General features: G+C 58.2%; 1 protein-coding gene across 1 annotated transcript in view; it reads right to left on the bottom strand.

Moving 5' to 3' along the window:
- LRP5 (LDL receptor related protein 5) overlaps nt 1-22,394 on the bottom strand; it is a 104,823-nt gene that overhangs the window by 24,988 nt on the left and 57,441 nt on the right. Inside the window, exons 6-12 of the mRNA XM_043581878.1 lie at nt 19,147-19,543; nt 17,543-17,714; nt 7,803-8,019; nt 5,491-5,780; nt 4,521-4,747; nt 2,788-2,972; nt 155-478 (exon numbers count right to left, since the gene is read on the bottom strand). Coding sequence (XP_043437813.1) covers nt 155-478; nt 2,788-2,972; nt 4,521-4,747; nt 5,491-5,780; nt 7,803-8,019; nt 17,543-17,714; nt 19,147-19,543 — 1,812 coding nt within the window. The remainder of the gene's footprint in view (nt 1-154; nt 479-2,787; nt 2,973-4,520; nt 4,748-5,490; nt 5,781-7,802; nt 8,020-17,542; nt 17,715-19,146; nt 19,544-22,394) is intronic.

Raw genomic sequence — 22,394 nt, 5'->3', positions numbered from 1 at the left:
TTCTCTCTCTCTCAAAGAGAAATAACAATTTGTTAAAAAACAAATAAATCGATAAACACTAGAAGAAAGAAAGGAAGCGTCTCTCTCCCCCGGCTCGCAGAACCAGCCTGATGTAACACGGGCGAGGGGCGCGGGAGCCAAGAAAGACACTCACGGCTGCAGTTGTGGCTGCTGGGGTCTAGGGTATAGTGGGAGGCGCAGCCGCAACGGTGACCGCCAGGGATGGCGAGGCACAGCTGTCCACACTGCCCGTTGTTGTGCGTGCAATCGTTGAGGCCATCCTGGCGGGAGGAGTGGAACACCAGGATGTCCATCACGAAGTCCAGGTGGCCCTGGATGAGGGTGCGGTTCCGGCCACTGGTCTTGTCGGCCCTCTCGATGCTGTGCAGGTTCCAGTCCGTCCAGTAGATGTAATCGCTGTACTGGGTGAGGCCGAAGGGGTGCGGGAGGTCGTCGGCAATCACAACCCGCTCCTGACCTGCGTGGAGACACGCAGACGCGGCATCAGCAACACACGGCCGCCGACCGGTTCAAAGCTGCCCGGCCACCCGGGTCAAGGTCCAAGTGTTCAACTGCTTTGGACAACGAGCAGGGCCGGCTGAAGCCGGACGCCACGCACCCCGTGACCGGGCAACTCCCCTCCTATCCCGCAAGAGGAGCCCACGTGGGGTCCGCCCGGGCACGACATCGATGCGAGTACGCACGGCAGCAACTGTAAGGGCCGCGAGCGGGAAACAACCCAAATGCCCGCCCATCAGTCGTGCGGGTGAAAAATGGTGGGCAGCTGAAAGAAGCCAGACCCTAAAGAGCACGTGCTGTATGATCACCAGGATAGAAAGTTCTAGAACAGCAAAACCGGCACCTGGAGACAGAAGCCGGGGCAGCAACCACACCCCAGCAGCGGAAGACCCTTGTAATGAACCGTGGGGTAACCCAACGATAGCATGGCCACGTGCAGAGCCCGCACATGATGCACCACGGGGGCTCCGTGTCAGCGTGGAGATTACTTAAAAATAAAACCTCAGAGGGGCGTCTGGGTGGCTCAGTCGGCTGAGCATCTGACTTCGGCTCAGGTCATGATCTCGCGGTCTGTGAGTTCGAGCCCCGCGTCGGGCTCTGTGCTGACAGCTCGGAGCCTGGAGCCTGCCTCTGATTCTGTCTCCCTCTCCCTCTGCTCCTCCCCTGTTCGCGCTCTCTCTCTCTCTCTCTCTCTCTCTCTCAAAAATGAATAAACGTTAAAGAAAAAAAATAATAAAATAAAATCTTAGAAACGTTTTCTTTTGAGACTAGGAAAAAAACATGCTGCCACGTCAGTATTGGTTATCACGGGGTGGTGAAAATTAGGAATAATTCACGTTTCTTCTGTATTTTCGGAAAGTGTCTACGCTGACTATTTTGCCATTGGGAGAACGCCAGTTATTAAGAGGCTCCCCGACTGCTTCCATCAAATGCACATGTGCGCTCCCCGCCCCCCCCCCCCCCCCCACCAAGGGCCCTGCTGCAGGGACAGGTGTCCACAACCATCACGCGTGAGACACGCTTTTAATCCAACAGCCCCAGGTCCGTGCTCCAGGCGCTGCTCGGCTCTCAGAAGCCCCGTGACCCACCCTTCATCCACCCGGGGGCCTTACTAATCGAGTGCTCAGTAAACGTCTGTGGCATTCAACGGAATGCGTGCCACAGCAGAGTGCCAGCCAGGCCCACGACACGTGGCCACCCTCGGTCTGCAGGGTCCTGAAAGTCTCCAGGGTTTCCGTGGATTTCCGCCCGAGCGTGTCTCCGCTCTGGGGTAATTACTGAGCTTAATTATTTCAGGCAACCGCAGCTGTTCGGTGACTGGTTCCCCACATGCACCAACCAGCCTCTTGTCGTTCACTGCGGGCCTGGGACACATTCAAACCTTGCCGTTGGCCTCAGAAGCCAGCACGGTGAGCGTGCAGGGGCAGGCGGGGGGGGGGGGGGGGGGGAGGAGGGGAGGCGGGGGCGGCGGCGGTGGTGCGGCCCGTCTGGAGCGGAAACCAGGATGCTGGGGCTGGGACAAGCCATTCAGCCAGCCTGTGCCTTGGTTTCCTTACCTGTGAAATGGGCACAAGCACGCCCACCCCAGGGAGCAGCAGCGATCAGGAAATCAAGTTCTCCCCCTCACACAGGGCGGCCCCATCACCTGGTGCGTTACCGAGAGAACTAACCACTCCCCTCCAGCGGAACAGAGTCTAGACTTGCACGCCCCGCCCCTACTGCTGGGTGACTTGGAACGAGGCATTTTTTTTCTCTTTTTTTACCTAATCCCAGGATGTTGGGTGTGGCCCGTGAGTGGTCCCAGCACAATGTCCGGCACGCAGTAGGTGCCCAGGGTCCAATGGAGATTAAACGGGTAGCCCTGGAATCTCTCTGTGACCTTGGGAAGATCCTGTGACCTCCCTGGGCCTCAGTTTCCCCATCAATGAAAGCCTACGCTGTGATACTGAAGGATCAAACTGGACTCCTGGCACACGGCTTAGCTGGGACATGGCTCTCGGTAGGTGTGCAGGAAAGAGCTGTCACCCGGGGCCTCTGTCAACATGCCCACGGCAACAGCACCAGGGGGTGGAAAGAGACAACCCCAGGAGAAGACAAGGCTGGACGAACAGCCAGGGGTGTGTCCACACTTCCTGTGGGGCCTCGGGACTTGCAGGCCAGAGGGGACGGTGCAGCGGGGGCTGAGAGACAGCCAGCGCCCTGGCCCAGGGATGTCCCATCACCGCAGGCCAAAGCCCCCGGCCCAGCAGGACCCCGCCTGGCCCTCACCCAGCATGTCGGACGACTCGATCATGTTGGTGTCCAGGTCCGTCCAGTAGAGACGCTGGTCAGCGTAGTCGATGGTGAGGTCGTTGGCCCGGCCCACCTTGTCCACCAGCGTCATGCAGTTGGTCCCGTCCATGAAGGCCCGCACGATCCTGGGCTTCCCGCCCCACTCGGTCCAGTAGACGTACCTGGAAGACACAGGGAGGGCAGCGCGGGCTCGGGTGCGTCCTCTCTCACTGCAGGGCAGCGGGGGGAGGGACACGACCACCCCATCTCCTCTGCATGGCCCCCACCAGCCTGGAGAAAGCCACATCAGTGACATCCCTTCACGAAGCAGGGACGGGGCGACGTGCTCGGAGGCCCCCACGACCCTAACATCCCTCCAGATGCCGTCACCGGGCTGCCTCCTGAATTCCCACAGCAGCGCACCTGCAGGGTTAAGTGTGAACGCACCCGTTTACAGACACCAACTGGGTGCACAGATGGGGTGACCACGTAACCGAATATCCAGGCTGGGACACTTTGGTAGAGACAAACGCGAATCAAGCTGGCCAGGACGCCGCGGTGACAGGGGAAGCCAGGCTGGGCAAGACGTGGGCAAGTCAGGGTCCCCTTACTCAACGAGGGCGGAAGACAAGCATGCGGCGCCGGCAGGCACTGCAGGGCCAGGATTCAAACTCCGCTCTCCTGCCCCCAGTGGGCCCTCCTTCCCTCTTCTGCAGCAGCTCCACAGAAGGAAGCCCCATTCCAGAACCGTGTATTACTTGCCCTTCCGCTAAAACCTGGGCCATTCGCTCTGCACTGTCGTCCTAAAATCTCTCCTTCCCTAACAGAGCGTGTGACAGGCAGGGTCTGGGGCGTGCCATACGCATCACTGACGCTTTAGGGGCGAGCACTGTGTCCGTCTGCACTCTGGTGCAGAGGGAGACGCGACCCTGGCCCCTCTGGCCCCAGTGCCCAGGGCAGGGCCCCCAGGCTGCTGGCAGATAAAAGTGGGTGCCTTGCGAGGCAGGTGAAACTCTGCCCAGGAGGCCTGCAAGACGCCCTTTGCGAGCAGACTGGAATCCAAGGACCTCAAAGCCGGCTCTGAGATGGAAAAGTCCGGCGACACGTGGCGGGGGAAGGAGCCCAGCTCTGCTCTCCCTGGCCACGTGACCTTCAGTAAGTCACTCAGCAACTCTGAGCCTCGGTTTCCACATCCGTAAAATCGGGGACAAAGACACTTGCCCCTCGCAGGCCCCCCCCAGATGCTGTGCCGAGACAGCTCACGTAAAAGTACCCAGCACGGGGGGCGCCTGGGTGGCGCAGTCAGTTAAGCATCTGACTCCGTGTCAGGCTCTGGGCTGATGGCTCGGAGCCGGGAGCCTGTTTCCGATTCCGTGTCTCCCTCTCTCTCTGCCCCTCCCCCGTTCATGCTCTGTCTCTCTCTGTCCCAAAAATAAATAAACGTTGAAAAAAAAAAACAATTTATAAAAAAAAAGTACCCAGCGCGGCACCCGACACAGTGGCCGCCATTCCTTCCCTCGGCCTCAGTTTCCTCTCTGTGAGATGAACTGGATACATCCAAGGGGCCTACCAGCACCGGCCACCTCAAAGCTAGCGGGGGTCATTACCGCTCGAATCACAGAGCACCCGCTGGACAGCCACCCCCCTCGGCCACGGGTCATCCCACGCTGGCTGACGGACAGAAGTGGGAGGGGACAGGGACGTGTGTGACCAGCAGAAATGGCTCTCACCCTTTGGTGGGGTCCAGGGCCAGTGACCTGGGGTTGTCCAAGTCCCTCCACACGAGGACCTGCCGGAACTGCCCGTCCAGCCGGGCCACTTCGATCCTGTTGGTCCCGGTGTCCGCCCAGTAGAGGTTCTGGCCCATCCAGTCGACGGCCATGCCTTCCGGGTAGTCGAGGCCAAACTCGATCACGTGCTCCACGGAGCTCCCGTTCATGAAGGCTCGGCTGATGGTCTGGGGGCAGGGGAGGAGGCAAGGGCCACGGGTTAGGAAGCGGCATTTGTGCAGACCTCTAACCAGGAGGTGCTTGGCCCACCTGGAACACGATACCGACCACGTCTGGGGCCAGATCGTCACCAGCGACCGTTTTCAAATAAACGCTTGAAATGCAGCCAAATACAACTTTTTGTTAGGGGGGGAACAAAAATGATTTGGTGATATTTCAACATTTACATTTTATACGCGTATGTATATAGACACGTCCTTTTATCCAAACAACTACCTCGTGAAATTTTATCTGGAGGAACTAAAATGTAACGCAAAAGATGAGAGGCTGCTGAAACGTCAGTGAGGCTTGTGCACAGAGGTGTTCACGACCGTGGTAATGGCGGTGGGGAAATGGAAGCCACCACAGCATTTAAAATAAGGGAATGGTGGGGCGCCTGGGTGGCTCAGTGGGTTAAGCATCTGACTTGGGCTCAGGTCATGAGCTCGCAGTCCGTGAGTTCGAGCCCCGCGTCGGGCTCTGGGCTGACAGCTCAGAGCCTGGAGCCTGCTTCCGATTCTGTGTCTCCCTCTCTCTCTGCCCCTCCCCTGCTCATGCTCTGTCTCTCGCTGGGTCTCAAAAATAAATAAAAACATTAAAAAAAAAATTAAAAAAAAAAAATAAAAGAGAACGTAAGACCTTTGAGGCAGGGCCGTCACCGGCAAGGTGTTCACGGCAAAGCCGTGCGCGTAGGACCCCTTGCAGACTGTACCTTCAGGCTGACGTCCGTCCAGTAGATGTGATTGTTGGACACGTCGAAGTCCAGCGCGGAGGCCTCCTTGACGCCCGTGAGCGGGATGGCCACGTCATTGTTGTTGGTCTCCAGGGAGATCCTGTGGATGGCGGCCCTGCTCGTGAACACCAGGAAGGCCTCGGGGACGATGCAGGTCTTTGTGTCGCTCAGCAGCTCCAGGCCGATGGGGCAGCCGCACTTGGTCGCGCGGGGCGTGAAGAAACACAGGTGGCTGCAGCCCCCGTTCTTGTCCGCACACGGGTTGGTTCCTGGAAGGAAGCACAGCGGCTCTGAGCACGGGCAGCCCGGAGAGAGAGGCGTGCCTGGATCTGCCATCGCACGTCCCTTCGTCTCCGCCGGACGTCGAGGGCGGACACCAGGCGGGGATGATGGACACCGTCCAGGGAAGGGGCAGTAACAATGACCCGGTGTGTCCGAACTCACGCCGTCCGGCCAGCCGCCTGGGAGGTGGGGGCCGTGCCCACCCCCGTTTTTCAAGCAGGGAAACTGAGGCCTGGAGAGGGGACAGGTGACACAGGTGACACAGGAAGTAGCACAGATGTAAGAGTGCCACGTGACGGGACAAGTTGCCCTTCCCTGGGCCTGGACTCCTGGCCCGCGGACCGGACCGATGCCCCGGATGGCCCCTCCAGTTCACCAGTGCTTTGCAGCCTCCCAAACTCAGGAGTCACCCAGGGGCGCCAAAGGGGCCTCTTCTTTACGAAAGCAGACGGCACTGGGCATGATCATTTATTTTTGGCCAGCCTGTTACTCTCACCTGCTGAGGTGCTGCTAAAAATCGGCTTTTAGTGTTAAGTGTTTCAGCTAAAATGAAAGAATCCTTTTCCCCATCCCTCTCGGCAAATCCTCGGATGAGAGAGAGACAGAGAGATGGACCCAATTCTCACCTTTAAATCATATCCCACGGAGACACCTTTTTTCCTAGCTGTTGGGTTTCATTTTTGGTTTGTTTTCTTTTCTTTTTAAACACTCACAGGCGGGCCTCACCTTCGAAGGTGGATAATCAACGTGTTTCAAAAGGCGACTGGTAAAACTAAGTCCCCTTGTCTCTTTACCAGGAGTGCGGGGCGCCGGACAGCAAGGCCCATCCCAGGGACGCAGAGGCAGCCCACACCGCCTCACCTCACCGCCAGGCCGCTGCCCAGCTGCCCCTCTGCCAGGCGAACCTTGCCGCCCCCTGCTCCCCAAATTCCAAGCTCAGGTGACCTCCCGCGTGTTTCCAGGCCAGGCATCCCTAACATCCCAGCTCTGACCACTGCCTGTCCTGAGAGCTAACTAAGGAGGGTCTCACCACTAGACTGTGAGCTACTTAAGGGCAAGTGATGGATCCTCATTCATTCATTCTTTCATTCATCCCCCAAAGGTCTGTTGAGCACCTCCGAGGTAGAGGTGCTGTACTAAGTACAGAGCCCCTGCCCCCGTGGAGCCCAGAGACCCGCCCCTCCACCTCCCCTACCACACCCGGACGCCACTCTCTCCAATGTAGCCTACTGACCTACATCTGGAATCCTTTGCATAAAGAGACAAATCGTCACGTTAAGTGAGATTCGGCAGATCCTGACTTTCAGCTAAAAGGTGTGTATTTGAGTGAGGGGCCATGAGACAAGGATCACAGCCACCCCAGGGATGAGGCGAGGCAGACCCGGGGTGAGTCCTGAGCTCAGCCACTTCTCGGCCATGTGGCCACGCCTCCTTCCTCCCAGTGCGAATGGGGCAACACTGTACTGAGCGTATAGGGCCGCTGTGGGCACTGAGGCACTTAGCCAGAGCCTGGCACACAGCAGGCACTCAACGAACATTAACCATTATGACAACATTGCCAGAGAGGCCTGCCCACAACCACCACCTAGTCAGTATCCCAGGCCCATTAAAAAAAAATTGGGAGAAAAAAAGGGGCGCCTGGGTGGCTCAGTCGGTTAAGCGTCCGACTTCGGCTCAGGTCACGATCGCGTGGTCCGTGAGTTCGAGCCCCGTGTCGGGCTGGAGCCTGCTTCCGATTCTGTGTCTCCCTCTCCCTCTGCCCCTCCCCTGCTCACGCTCTCTCTCCCCGTCACTCAGAAATAAATAAGCATTAAAAAAAATTAAAATGTATACACCTATTCCTGAGATGCCACACCCATTCCCTCCTGTCCTTAACCTGGTATCACCATATCCTGTCCTGCCCCTCCCCAGACTGGGTGCCTGTGGACCAAAGGGGGGCCACAGCCCGCCGCTTCTCCCTTGTGCCAGTCGGCATGGCTGACCCGTGGCTGGAGGCTGACCACACTCACCGACAACCTTGGCCACGTTCACAGCCTTGAGCCCCATCAGGTCGGGCAGCTGGTCGATGATGACGTCCCGGGTGGCCTTGACCTTGTGCACACGCTCGATGCTGCGCCGTTGCCAGTCGGTCCAGTAGATGAAGTCCCCTAGCAGCGTGAACCCGAAAATGTGCGGGAGCTTGTCCTCCAGGAGCGTCCGCCTCTTGGTCCCGTCGACGTTGATCACCTGCGGGATGGCAGACGCAGGTGTGAACCGGCCTCGGGCCTGGGCTGCCTGAAATACGACAGCTCCCGGGATGCTCGGCTCCGCCCTCGCTGGGCCAGGATACAAAGCCGGGTGGCATGGCTCACGGGCACGGCTGGACAGATGACCTCTGCGGTGACAGAGCTGGCTCGGGGCTCTCCCCGCAGCCTCCCCTACCTGGGTGCGGCCGCTGTGCCGACAGGTGTCCCCTCCCTTCCTGCTGGCAGCGGCTGCCTGCAGCACCAAAGTGCGGGCCTCTGACCAGGGGCGGGCTGTGACCACAACATCTGCCCACACGCAGCTCTGGCAGACATCGGATCACACTCTCGACACAGACTCGAGTTTCAAGAGGCTGGGTTACTAACACGCCGTGGGCCCTGGGCAAGACCTTCCACTGGTCCGTGGACCGATTTCTTGCTTGGTCGGGACCAGACGAACTCTGAGTCTGATGACTTCTGGGCCTGAGTCTAAGCCTGTAGCTCTAAGACGCTCTCCATCCGCAGACCCGCTATCGGCCATTTGCTCTGAGATAGAAAAACTCAAATCTTTTTCTGGGAGAATCAGTGCTGAGGCCAAGCGTTGACCACAAAAGCCACAGAGGCGAAAACGCCTTAACCAACCGAAGCACCCAAATGGGGTAAGATGTGATTCCGATGACAGGTGACCCTGCAGAAGCTGACGCTGAAAGGAAGACTCGACAGAAACACGACGGCGAGGCTCTCCGGCTCTCAGGCCAGGATGAAAGAGACACGATGAATGAAAGTCAGGTCCCAACAGGCCTCCCGCAGCCAGATTAGGTTTCCAGCTCATCAAGAAAAGCGATAAATCCTCTGTTTCGCAGGTGGTGGGAACGTAAGACAGATCGAATTCATGCTGAACAGAAGAGACTTGGGTCCTCTGCTGTTGGACAGCACAGGACAAAACTGCTTTGGTCACCTGGGAGGGGCAGGGAGCTCCACGTCCAGCCCGGCCAGTCCCTGCACCCCGTGGACCTCATTTCTCCACCCGTAACTGACAGGAGTGGCTGGGGTCACCCAGGGAACTCAACCAAAGAACAATGGCCGGGCCCCGATCGGAACCGGAAGGCCTGGCCCCAGTACGGATCCTGAATGCAGCTCCACACGGGTGGTCCCAACGTGCAGCCCAGGTGAGAACACCGGGTTAGGTGATGCCCTTGACCGTGAGCTGGGGAGCTGCCGGCCTCGCCCAGGAGGGAGCTCAGGTTGTATTGATTTCTGTGCCCACCTCTGGGTACTACTTCTGGCCCCTCTGGTTTCCCTCCTTCCTCAGCTGGGAATAACCAGGTCCGGGGAAGCAGTGGTCCACACGGACGGCACATTCACGCTACAAAGAAAATCATCCACCGCTAGAAAAAGAAAAAAATCACGACTCAAAGCTGTAATATACCAAAATGTCAATACCGCCTTTAAGAGATTTTTCTCTTCCTTCACTATTTCCATATTTTCTCAACTTTCTTTAATAACGGAATTCCAGACATAAATAAATACACGTTCTATTGAACTGGGGCAAGAGAGTACATTTTTCCTGGCTCAGGAGCAATGAAAATGAGCCCACGGAGGACACGGGGCCAGCAAGGGTGATGGCGTTGGCTGCAGCCCGTCCTCTCTCCCTGCCTCTGCCCCTCCTCGGCCGCCCAGCTGCGCCCACCGCCAGGGAGGGGAAGGGTCCCGCACACTGAGAAGCCACTCTACGACCCCGATCATTTTCCATCCTGGCTGCAGAACCCACAAAGCACCTCGAAGGCTCTCCACCAAGACTCCTAATACTTGAAAAAAATTAACGATCCCAGAGTGATTTTCTTATTAAAAAAATTTTTTTTAACGTTTATTTATTTTTAAGAGAGAAAGAGAGAGAGACAGAGCATGAGTGGGGAGGGGCAGAGAGAGAGGGAGACACAGAATCTGAAACAGGCTGCGAGCTGTCAGCACAGAGCCCAATGCAGGGCTCAAACCCACAGACAGTGAGATCATGACCTGAGCCGAAGTCAGATGCTCACTGACTGAGCCACCCAGGCGCCCCCCCCAAAGTGATTTTTTATGGCAGCTTTCAGCACACCATGAGCAAATCCAGACCATCCGTAAAAGTTAACTCTGCTGGACGGGGCCTTTAGCCAGTCCTGGAGCACCAGAAGAGTTGGTCTACCGGGAGCACCCACGTCTCAATATTCCAAATTTCCTAGAGCCCTAAGTGGCGCTGAGGGTGGGGAGACAAGACACAGGGCACATGCCCATCTGACTCCTGCGAGGGTAACGCATCCACACGAAGTCAGGAATAACGGAATCGAGTCTGAACACCCGGGAATGTTGGGGCCAGGGGGCATGGGAGACAGATTTTCCAGGTCAAGCGCTGACAAACTTTTCCCGCAAAGGATCATAAATATTTTCAGCTTTGCGGCCATATGGTCCTTGTAACGCCAAGAACAACCACAGGGAGTGTGTAAGGGAACAAGTGTGGCTGTGTTCCAGGAGAACATCGTTGGTGCAGAAAACAAAAATTACTTTCTGGACGCTGAGATGTGAATTTCGTGTCACTGTCACATGTCACGAAATAGCACTTCAATTATTTTTTTCAATCATTTAAAAGTATAAAAACCATTCTCCGTTTGACACAGAAACAGGCAATCTGGCCCACAGGCTGTAGTCTTCCCCCGCTCTAGAATAGAGGGGCCTGTGCCCTTGATTTTCGGGAAAAGAAACTAGTCGTTTTCAGGAAGTTACAGAAAAATGATCACTCAGATACCAAAGGCGCCCGGGGGCCAAACTTGCTCTCTCTGACCCGTGGCTTCCGCCCTCCTGTGCTTGGCCAACTCCAGAGTCCCAAAGAAGCCCACGCTCAGCCCAGCACTGAGGGGAAGACGCCACACAGGTCTGTGGGGAGGCCCACAAAATGTGGACCCCAGAAAGTCACCTGGCTGCAGTTTCCTTACACCGAATCCTCTGTTTCCACGGACTTAGTCACGCAAAGAGATATGAGCCCAAGACCAACCCTTTGAAAGCACACGTTTAAAGGAAAAAGACTTCTGTCTTCTTAATGAAACAAAATTTTTTAATGTTTTTTTTTTTAATTTTTTTTTAACGTTTATTTATTTTTGGGACAGAGAGAGACAGAGCATGAACGGGGGAGGGGCAGAGAGAGAGGGAGACACAGAATCGGAAACAGGCTCCAGGCTCTGAGCCATCAGCCCAGAGCCTGACGCGGGGCTCGAACTCACGGACCGCGAGATCGTGACCTGGCTGAAGTCGGACGCTTAACTGACTGCGTCACCCAGGCGCCCCTAATGTTTATTTTTGAGAGAGAGAGAGCATGAGCAGGGGAGGGGCAGAGAGAGAGGGAGACACAGAATTCGAAGCAGGCTCCAGACTCCAAGCTGTCAGCACAGAGCCCGAAGTGGGGCTCGAACTCCTGAACCGTGAGATCATGACCTGAGCACCCTAAGATTTCTGTTTTCTGACGGAATCATTATCACAGTCAGACATCAACCAGACATAAATTAAAACTGCCACGGTTATTTTGTTCCACGTAACAAAAAAGATCTCAGACACACACTTGCGTGCACGCGGCTCAGCTGCCGGGATGCCCTGTGCTCTAACTTCTTCCCTGGGGACGAGGGACACACAGCCAACAGGCCTCGAAACCATCACTGTCGCACTGAGTTTTTATTCTGGTTGTACCGGAAGTCGCCTCCATCGACTCAGGAAATGTCAAGGAGCAGGGAAATGGATAGATTTTTACTTCTCAGTCCGTGATTTACCCCCACCCGCCGGCCAGCCTGCCCTGCCTGGGTACTCTGCCTGAGAGCCTATGCCGATGGCAGATGTCCGCCAGCAGATGTCAGCTGCACTGTCCCAGCCAGAGTGAGACAGCAGGGGGCCTCGGAGAGCCCAGACGACCCAGGGCCCCCAGCAAGTCCACGGCAAGCCACACGCTGGTGACAAGTGACACTTCATGCTGCAGAGACAGGCTGAAGAGCCGGGGCTGGGGGTCGGCCTGCAAGACCATCGTCAAGTCAGAGCAACCCAGAGGGAAAGAGCCGAGGAGGAAGCTTTACAGATGAAGCCTTCAAGGAGCGAGACCACTCCTCGCTTCTACTCAGTAACGGCTTAAACCACCCCCCACGGACACACACCACAGAGCGTGCAGAGGTGAGGCTGCTTCGCGCATGTCCAGCCGTTTAAAAAACTTTTCTTTAATGTTTATTACTGAGAGACAGACACAGAGCGTGAGCAGGGGAGCGGTAGAGAGAGGGGGAGACACAGAATCCGAAGCAGGCTCCGGGCTCCGAGCTGTCAGCACAGCTGGGGCTCGAACTCACAAACTGCGAGATCATGACCTGAGCCGAAGTCGGTCGCTTAACCAACTGAGCCACCCAGGCGCCCCAGCCGTTTAAATGCTTTGCCTATTTCAGCGCTGATAATGGGTACAATTCCTCCCTCTACTCTAGAAACAGGAGGCACCAGAATCCGCACAGATAAGCTGGAGGAGAAGGCAGGGCATCAGAACAAGTGCGGCCGGAAAAGCAGCCGAGGCGCCGACTGGGAAGCTTGAATGTCACCCCCCAGCACCCCGTCCCCTCTCCCCAGCGTCCCCCTGGAGCACTGACTGCCCCCGACGTGCTGCACTGTTGTCCTGTTATCCCTGCGTCTATCCCCCCATCTAGGACACCCGCCCCCACCAGGGGGCCCTCTGTGCCCTGCTGCTCTCCCAGCACAAGGCGGCGTTCAGTAGACCCTGCAGAATGAACAGGTGCTTGCCGAGGGGCGGGGACGTGATAGACGGCACTGTGATGCGACAGGAATTCTGTTCAGGGACCAGCTGAGCAGCCACGGGAAAGGGGCACCTGCCTGGACAGGGACGAGAGGAGGGGGCCCAGCAAGGGGCAAGTGGGAGCCACAGAGAGCGTGTGGGAGGGAATGATGGAAGGGTGTGGGAGCGGGCACTCCTGACACAGAGCCCGTGTGTCTTGAGTCCCCACCGGGGGTTAGCAGGCGACCCCCACGCCAGCTGCACCCGAGACAGCTCCCATCTGCTCTGGGAACAGCCACTCGCAAACAGGCGAAACGGCGATAATGGTGCTGATGACTCGGTGACTGAGCCGGAGCACCAGCACTGGATGGGCTTCGAAGGTGCTAGTGCTTCCAGCCCGGAGAGGCGGCCTCCGGCATTTAGGAAAGGCAGACGCGACACCGTGTGGCCAAGCGCAGGGGACAGAGACTCGTCCCCATGCACGAGGCCGCCGCACATGGCAGGAGGGAACTCCGGGCTTCCGAGGGAGGGGACCGGAGGGCAGCTGGGCACGGGGGCTCCGGCAGCACTCGGGACGGAAGGAGCTGCTGGCGGGAGGCCCCACGCTAGGCTGCCATGGGGCCGGCGTCTGCCAGGAGGCACGGACAGAGAGAAGTGTGGGGCGGCGCAGCTCAGGTTAGAGAGAGCTCAGGGAGGCAGTGCGTCCGGGTGCTTTAACGAGCCAAGTGGACACCCCTGTGACCCAGGCCCTAGGAGCTGCAGCAGGTCCGAGGAGGAGGGAAGTGCTCTCGTGGTTGGGAGCCCCGCAGGGCAGAGAGGAGAAGGGCGAACGCCCAAGCGGATGGTGGGGGGGGGGGGGCGCGGCAGGCCTGGTCCTGAGAAAGGCTGAGCACGAGCTAAGGGCACCCACGGGGCAGGTGCCTCCAAACCCAAGGACTCCAGACACAGGAAGAGGGTTAAGGAGGTGTCCCGGGGCATTCCTAGCCCAGAAGGGTGGGAAACTATGGGGCCGCTATGGGGACGGCGTCCACAGGCCTCAGCCCCCGCCCATCCCGGAGGGCTCCAACCCGCTCGTGTTGGGGAGGTCGGGGCCGCCCCCCAGAGCGAGCCCGCCTGCCCCCCTGGTGGGGGCCACCCCGTGACTCCCACCCATCGTGACGGCAGCCAGCTGGCCCCCTGAGGGGCTGGCCTGCACCTGACGTCCAGGACAGGTGTCACAGACACGGCCAGCAGGAGGCCCCACCTGGAGGGCAGTGCGGACCCTCCAGCGATTCAGCCTGTCCCACAAATCCCACGTACGTGCTGCTAACGCCATCCAGATGCCTCCCCGTCTGCTCAGGCCGGCATCTCCAGACCTTTGTTCTCCTCCCAGTGCAGCTGATCCTATAAAGTCCTCCTCGGGGCCCGATGGCCTCTTCAAAGGGAGAGCCGGCTTATCACCGTCTAAAGTTCCTTCCTTCCAGCGCACACAACCCCACCACACGGAACGCTTCCTCCCCGCCGGAACGACCCCACGACGTCTGCCCAAGGCCAGCACCCGGGCTCCTCAGCGTCTGGCTTGGCTGCTTCATTGTCACTGGACATAGTTTCTCGGAAGAACGACAAGCTGTGGCTGTCCCAGCTTGGTTTCTACGTCCCCTGACCATGGAAAAGCAAACACATCCCCCCGCCCCTCGGCTGTTGCCCCCTGAAGCCCTCAAACTCCCCCATGACCCCCAGCAGGGGCCTTCTGCACCTGGCCTGGGGGCCTGAGCCAAAGGTCTGCCCTAAGGAACATCTGTTGGTCATATTCACCAAGATGGCCCGGCCCCGAGAACACGTGGCCAATTTCCTAGCACGCTCGGGCCGCCTCCAAGGATGTTCACCTCTGGGTCTGGGGCAGGAAAAGACTCACTGGGTTGACCCGGAGGACGGTCTCCACGTCCGTCCACGTCAGCGGCCCCCCTGGGGCAGAGGTGGAGGGGTGGTCGGGCACAAACCCCACGGCCAGGGTCAGCATTCCCCAAGCGTGTGTCACCAGAGCCACGGCGGGGAAAGAAAGGGACCCCGGATCATGTAGTTGGAGAACACTTACCCAGCTCGTGCCCTCAGAGAAGCTCAGAGTATCCAAGGGCCCCCCAACAGAAATCCTGCAGGGAGGTCACCACGCGTTTCCAGGTTTGCCTGACCCAAGATTCCCAAACGCTTCTGATTCCGCAGCCCCTGCCTTTAGGTTTTCTGGTGATTAGCTCCACGGGGATAGGTAACGGGATTGCGGCGCGTGTTCCTGGTTCGCCCGCGCAGCCGCTGTGCGCTCCGCTCCGCCCCCTACCCCTGGCCCGTCCCCATCTGCTGCCAGGCTGGCTGTTTTCAGTTCCTCTGGTTCCCTTTGAAACGGTGTTCCTACCTCTCCCCAGCCTTGCACCTCTGCCCACTCTACAAGGCGACGTTTATCTTCTGCATAGTAACCTGACACGTCTTAGGGCTTGGATCTTAGGTCTGTGGATTGATTCTAAAAGTGGAAAACCCGGGGCGCCTGGGCGGCTCAGCCAGTTCAGCATCTGACTCTTGATCTCGGCTCAGGTCACGATCTCATGGTTCGTGAGCTCGAGCCCAGCATCGGGCTCCTCGCTGACAGTGTGGAGCCTGCTTGGGATTCTGTCTCTCCCTCTCTATGCTCCTCCCCTTTCTCCCAAAATAAATAAAAGTAAAAATAAAAATAAAAATAAAAATAATAAATAAAAATAATAAAAGTAAAAGTAAAAATAAAAATAAAAATAAAAATAAAAATAAAAATAAAAAAATAGGGGTGCCTGGGTGGCTTGGTCAGTTAAGCGTCCGACTTTGGCTCAGGTCACGATCTCACGGTCCATGAGTTCGAGCCCCGCGTCGGGCTCTGTGCTGACAGCTCAGAGCCTGGAGCCTGTTTCAGATTCTGTGTCTCCCCCTCTCTCTGCCCCTCCCCTGTTCATGTTCTGTCTCTCTCTGTCTCAAAAATAAATAAATGTTAAAAAAAAATTTAACAATAAAAATTGAATAGAATAAAATAAAATAAAATAAAATAAAATAAAATAAAATAAAAGGAAAAGAAAATAAAAAATAAATAAAAGCAGAAACCTACTTACCACACGACTCTGAGCTAGACACTGTCCCCCTGGACCTCTGTTTCTCATCCACAAATGGGGACCATGCCACATAGCTCAAAATACACGTGTCCATCCACAGGTGGATGGCTGACGTGGCCCATCCACACAATGGAACGCTACTCTGCCATAAAAAGGAGTGACAGGAGGGCACGTCACATCGATGATCCCTGGAAACACTGTGCTACGTGAGGAAGCCAGGCACAGAAGGCTGGCTGTCCTAGGACCGCAGTCACATGAGATGCCCAGGACAGGCAACTCCGTAGGGACAGACAGGAGATCCGTGGGTGCCAGGGACTGGGGAGGGGAGACTGGAGACTGACTGCTTATTGGGTCCGGGGTCCTGGGTGATGAAAATGTTCCGGAACTAGAGAGTGATGATGGTCGCACAACACCGTGAATGTATTAGACGCCACTGAGTGGTACGCTTTGAGAACGTGAAAACCGTCATCTCGTGTCATGTTTGTTTTACCGCAGCTAACAACCCCAGCACACCGCTGCGGGAGTAAATGGAGCAACGCCTGTAACATGTCCAGCAAACGTGTCCAACGCCTGTAACGCAGCCCCAGCCCGCTCCCAGGGGTGGTGGGGTCCGTGGAGACGAAGCCTCCTTGGCCGATCCCGCCGGAAACAAGGGTCTCGTCTTCAGGCTCAGAGGCTCAAGAAAAACTCCCTGTAGCAACAAGATCCCTTTAAAGATGGCCATTTGTAGGGAATCCGACGGGAAACGGCCACTATTGCAACTGCTTGCGTCTGCCTGGGAGAGGCACCCACCCAGCCCCGAGCCCCCTTCACGTTCCTGCTCAGAAGTGTGGCTGGAAACTCTGCGACACAGACACACATCGGTGTCCTCACTCCCCCTCCGCCTCCTGCAAGCTGCCTGGTGGGGGTCTCTCCGGGAAGCGTGAGGGGAGCAAAGGTGACCCCCCCAGGTGGTGATGCCTAAGGCAGTGGATGGGACCAGAAGCAGACGAGGATGATCCAGAAGTGACTACGAGGGAGGGAGGTGTCCACGCTGAGGAGAGGCACGAACGTCAGGGGCTTCCCCGTGACAGGGACAAATTTAACTACCGTACCGCCAAGAGCACCTCAAAAAAATACACCCGTGAGCAAAAAGCAAGCTGCCAAAGAACACATCAGGACACCACTTACGTTAATCACATAGAATCACGCAGAACAAGACTGTAACATACTGTTCGCGGCAAAAGGAAAGGTCTTTTAACGCCTGGGAATGCCTCACCAAATTCAGGGTAGGGTCACCTCTGGCCTCCACTACGTTGGTAAGATTTTGTGTCTTAAGTGGGGTGCTGGACGTGTGCGTGTCACTTTTTATTACGGTTTTGTATTTTGAAACAATTTAAGACCCTCGCATGTCAGAAACGCACCCGAATACGTTCTCTTTTCCAGGATCCCGTTTGACCAAATAGCAAAGCACAGACATCCACCTGAGGCCCGCCTGGTACACGTGATGGGCCACAGGGGCGGCCAGGCCTGGCTTCTGCCTACTACTCAGGGCTCGAGGACGGCCAGGCTGTGCCAGGCTGCACAGCCCGTATTAACACAGCCTCATGCACCAGCGCCGCCCGGGGCTGGGAGGGGGGAGGCGGGGGATGACTCACCTCGATTTTGTCCGTCTTGGCATCTCCCCAGTACAGCTTTCCCTCCTGTAGGTCCAGGGCCAAGCCGTTGGGCCAGCCGAGGGAGGTGTTCACCAGGACGTGCCGCTCCTGCCCATCCAGGTTGGCGCACTCAATTTTGGGGTTTTCCCCCCAGTCTGTCCAGTACATAAGGCTGGAGAAGAAGAACAGGTCCTTAAAACACTGTCTTGTCCCTGCTGCGTCCCCAGGGCTGAGGACACCACCCTCCCCCCGCCCATAGGAGGCGCTCAGGAGACGCTGGCTAACTGCAGGGATGGGCACCAAGCCCCGCACGCAGGACCAGGGGCTCCGCAGAGAACAGCGGTGCCCCCAGCGTGGGCTTAAACTGCACAGGGTCCTTGGGTTCATCTCCCGCTCAGATGCCCTGCTGAGACACCCAAGGGTGGACGGGCTGAACGTCAAGGAGGAGGAAGGGGTGGAGTAGAACCTTCTTCAAGCAGCTGACGGGCTCCCGTGTGCAAAGCGCAGGCTCCAGAGGCAGACAGGCGGACAGCCCCAGCTCTGCCAGCGGGCACCTGGAGCGGGTCACTTCACGTCCTGAGCCTCAGCCCCCAGGGAAGTGACAGAAGCGCCCGACGCCCGGTGGGTGCTCCGCGGACGGCAGCCACCGCCACGTAACCATCGCCGCGGCTCTGCTAGTCCCCACGAGGGACAGCTCCCAGGTGTGCCCTCCCCGGCCGCCTCCCTCTGTCCTTCCAGCTCCTCCAGGCCGTCTCCAGGACGCTGGCCCACATCCGGCCCAGAGGGCAGGAGGCTTCCCCAGCGGCCCCGGCTCCACCCCACCCCTCCCGCCCCCCAGGCAGGGGCTCCAACTGTTCCTCCTCCCTCAGGGTCTGCCAGGTTCACGTTCCTGGTCATGAGCCCCCAGGAAGGGCACTGCTACCCTCTGAGCTGCTGAGGATGTCAGAAGGGCTCCTACATCGACTGACAAGCTGTTTTCGCAGAATCCTAGAACGGAAAGTTGGAGCCACACGGCCAGATCGAATCCCAACCTCCCGGCTGTGTGACCTGGGCCAAGCCCGTTAACCTCTCTGGGCTTTAGCCTCCTTCACTGTACAACTGTACCTGCCTCTCAGGGTAGGGGTGGGAGGAGGAGGTAAAGATTCCGTGTGTGTGCTGAGCTCAGAAGAGGCCCGGCCGCCCGTACGTAACAAGTATGGGCCATCGCTTCTGTTACCGTTATCAGCCTAGAAATCACCCTGGTGAACTGTTCCGTTTTACAGGTGAGAAGGGCGAAGCCCATGGGAAGAAATGACTTGCCCAAGCTCTCGGGGCCCTCCGTACGTGAACACAACAGCCCGTGTCAGACCTTCTGAGAGTCTGGTCCCCGGACGGGCAGGAGCACAACCCAGGGGCTTGTTAGAAACTCAAGTTCTCGGGCCCCACCCTAGCCCTCCTGAAACAGAAAATCTGGGCAGAGGGCCCAGCCACCTGCATTTAAATAAGCCCTCCTCCAGGGGATTCTGATGCAGGAGAAAGTTCCAAAACCACTAGTCTCTCTCACTTCTGGTCAGCCTGCCTCCCAGCCCCAGCCAGGTGGGAGATCCACCCGCCCCCAGCCTCACCCCATCACGGGGTGCAGCACGATGGCCCGGGGCTCGTCCAGGTCCTCGGACACCAGGATCTTGCGGGAGGTGCCGTTGAGGCGCGTCACCTCGATGCGGTCGGTGCCCGTGTCCGTCCAGTAGAGGTTACGGGCCACCCAGTCGACCGCGATGCCATCTGGGTCGTTGATCTCGGTGTTGACCAGCGTCTGGGCGCCAGAGCCGTCCAGGTACGCCCTGCGGATGGCCCGCACCTCGTCGTCCGTCCAGTACACGTAGCCTTCCAGCGGGTCGTAGTCGATGGCGATGGCGTGCCGGATGTCGTCCACCTGGAGCACGATGTCGGTGAAGTCCGGCGTGTCCAGCGAGATCCTCCGCAGGTCTGTCCGCCGGGCCAGCAACAGCACCTCCTCGGCCCCTGTGGATGGCCAAGCAGTGGGGGTCAGAGGCCCGCAGCAGGGCAGCAGTGGGCACGGCAGGGGAGGGGCTCAGCCAGGCCCCCGAGGTCAGGGCTTCCTCGCAGGTGATCCTCGGTAACATTCGCCGAGGTCCCCCTACATGGTCACCAGTTCGTCTTTGTGAGGGCTCTGAGGCCAGCACCATCTTCTAGATGAGACCATACAGACACAGAGAGGTCAAGCAACCTGCTGACAGCCACACAGCCACCTGGCTTCAACCACTGTGTAAGAGCTGCTTCCCACTCGGTCCCCCTCCTCCCCTGCAAGCCCCTCTCCGGGCCACAAATCAGTTCCAAATACAAGTCCCACGGAGGCACTGGGCTCTAGACGGCAACTGCCAGCCATGGTTCTCAGAGCCCCGGCGGGGCCCCACCGGCTCAGTCAGATGCCACTTCTTCCCTGAGGCCCTCCCCTCCCCCCGCTCACCCCTCGGGAGCAGCTTCATGCCAGCTAACTGCCTCTGGCCACGTGCCTCATCTAACCACACACGACACTGCACGAGGGGGGCTACCCCACCGACAAGGGGGAGCACCCTGGGGGCTCCCCTGACACCCCCGTGGCTATAAACAATCCACCTCTGCCCTGGACCCCCCCTGCTGGCACCTGTCAGAACTCCCCGGAGAAACAGCACACGCGGCCTCATGCTGCACCCCTGGCCTGGACACTCCCTCAGAGCTGGGTCACCGTCCACGCGTTCATTCTGGTCCTTTCTGGTCTCCAGGACCCAGAAAACCAGGATTAGGCCCAGAGACCACTTCTGGAACTTTGGGACCACCTGCCTGGTTTGACGAAAGGCCCAGAACGGGGAAGGACCCACCTCAAGTGGGGCAGCAGGATGGGGACACGGACGGAACGAATTGAGCACATCTGTCAAACTCAGGCCCCCCCGGGCCCAGCCTCTGCAGCCAGCCGTCCGCTTGGGCCACAGCCCTCAAACAGCACACGGTCCCCTGTACCCAGCGCCAGCTTCTTGCCCCAGTGGCAGGGCCCGTGGAAGCCGGTGCCTTGCAGAGTCCCTCTGGGGCCCCCGGCCTTGCATTTCGAGTTAAGGACTGTCCTGCTCCAAGGCCCAGAGCTCCTAATCCGAGTCCTCCACTAGAGGGCGTACACGCGGCAGCAATGTCTCTATCAGCCCAGGGCTGGGAAACTGAGGCAGGCAGTGCTCAGAAGGTACCCCAAGTGCCTGAGTATGCTGGAAACTTCTGAGAGCTAAACTCAGATTTGGTCCCAGTTTGGTGTGTGTTGGAGGGAGGGAGGGTAGAATTCTGAATTTCAACGAATTGTCTCCCTCTGGGCTCCAATCCTGAGTATGTGCTGTTGACATCTGACCAGTCCTTCAAGGCCCAGGTCACACACTTCCTCCTCCTCTAGGAAGTTGTTCCTGCCTCCCCCAGCCTAATGGACGAGCTGACCACACACGCACACACACACACACACACACACACAACCTGCCATTCTGGCACATGTCCCCTTAGCTCTCTGCAGCCCCCAAAGCCACACCCAGAGCAGATGCTGACATCCTAGGACAAGCAGGGAGAATGCAGGGCAGAAACTTCCTGGCCTTGCTCCCACTGTGTGACTCTGGGCAGGTCCCTGACCCTCTCTGGGCTTTGGTCTCCTCGCCGAAAATGAGAAATCAGCCCAACCTGATGGTGTCTGACTTCCTGTCTAGCTCTGACATCAAGGGAACCACAGACGGACCTCCACGGAGGGCGCTGGCTTCATCTGCCGCCATGGAGGGAAGGGGGAAGCCTGCCAGGGCACGGCCAAGAGGGCATCTGCACAACTGTCCAGAGGCTGCCGAGCTCCCAAGCCAAGACTGGGGCAGCTCACTGTGCAAGACGGAAGGCCGTGTGTCAAACCCCACTGACTTCAGCCCTCCTTCAGCACACCCCATCACTGGGGAACCCCATTACCAGCATCCCTTAAAATTAAGCCTCTGTAGCTGAGGCAGTAATTAAACGCTGAGATAAAACTGTAGGTGATAATTGACTCCAAGGGGGGGTGTCTGACACCCCTTGGGCTGCAGAGCCTTTGAAGTTTTTATTTGAGCTTTATCTAGAAGAATGCAGAGAGCAGGGTTGGGGAGGCGGTCGAGTGCTCGGTCCAGGGCCAGGCCAGCGGTGGGCAACTGCGGACGGAGAACCGCTGGCCTGGGCTCTGCTGGCCGCTGGCCGAGCTGCTGCTCACAGATGGCCTCCGAGGTTGTCTGCAGCGAGGTCTGAGCGGCCTCGGGCCACCGGGGGTGGGCGCAGGGCACTGGGCCGGGCCCCGAGACGGGGAGGCCCGCCCCCTCCCTAGAACCAGACACGGCTCCCGGGTAGGAGTTTGTTTAAACTGTTGAGAAACTAACAGTTTGGCCAAATGGTTTTCTCTGGGGTTGTTTAAATAAAGAGCCTGCCCCACAGTGCTGCCGAGGAAAGTGAAACCTCTCCCTTGCTGGCTGGGCAGCGGTCCCCGGAGCCTCCTTAGGGCGGGCTCCTGACCTCTCCCCTTCCTCCCTGCACACACACACACGCAGGAAAGAAGGGCAACACCCCTGTCTTGGGGCCAAGTGCGGGGCACGGGGCGCAGGCCAGGCGGGGGCACGGCCTTCCTGAGAGCCAGTGTTCTGAAAACAAAAAAGCAGACCCGAGGCCTGGCCCAATGTCACGGGCACGTCAAGCTCAACACCATCCCTGCCTGCCAACATCCATCTGGACCAAGCCGCCCTCCATCACAGGGCGCTGTCCCTGTGCCTGGCCCAGGGTCATAGAGCCGAGGCAAGACGCAGGAAGGGGCTGCGGGAACACAGCACCACGCGCTGGGTGG

The sequence above is a fragment of the Prionailurus bengalensis genome, chromosome D1 (assembly GCF_016509475.1).
Source record: "Prionailurus bengalensis isolate Pbe53 chromosome D1, Fcat_Pben_1.1_paternal_pri, whole genome shotgun sequence".
In the NCBI taxonomy this organism is placed as follows: Eukaryota; Metazoa; Chordata; class Mammalia; order Carnivora; family Felidae; genus Prionailurus; species Prionailurus bengalensis.
Note: the sequence above shows the minus strand (reverse complement) of the source record. Positions and strands in the feature narration are given on the sequence as shown.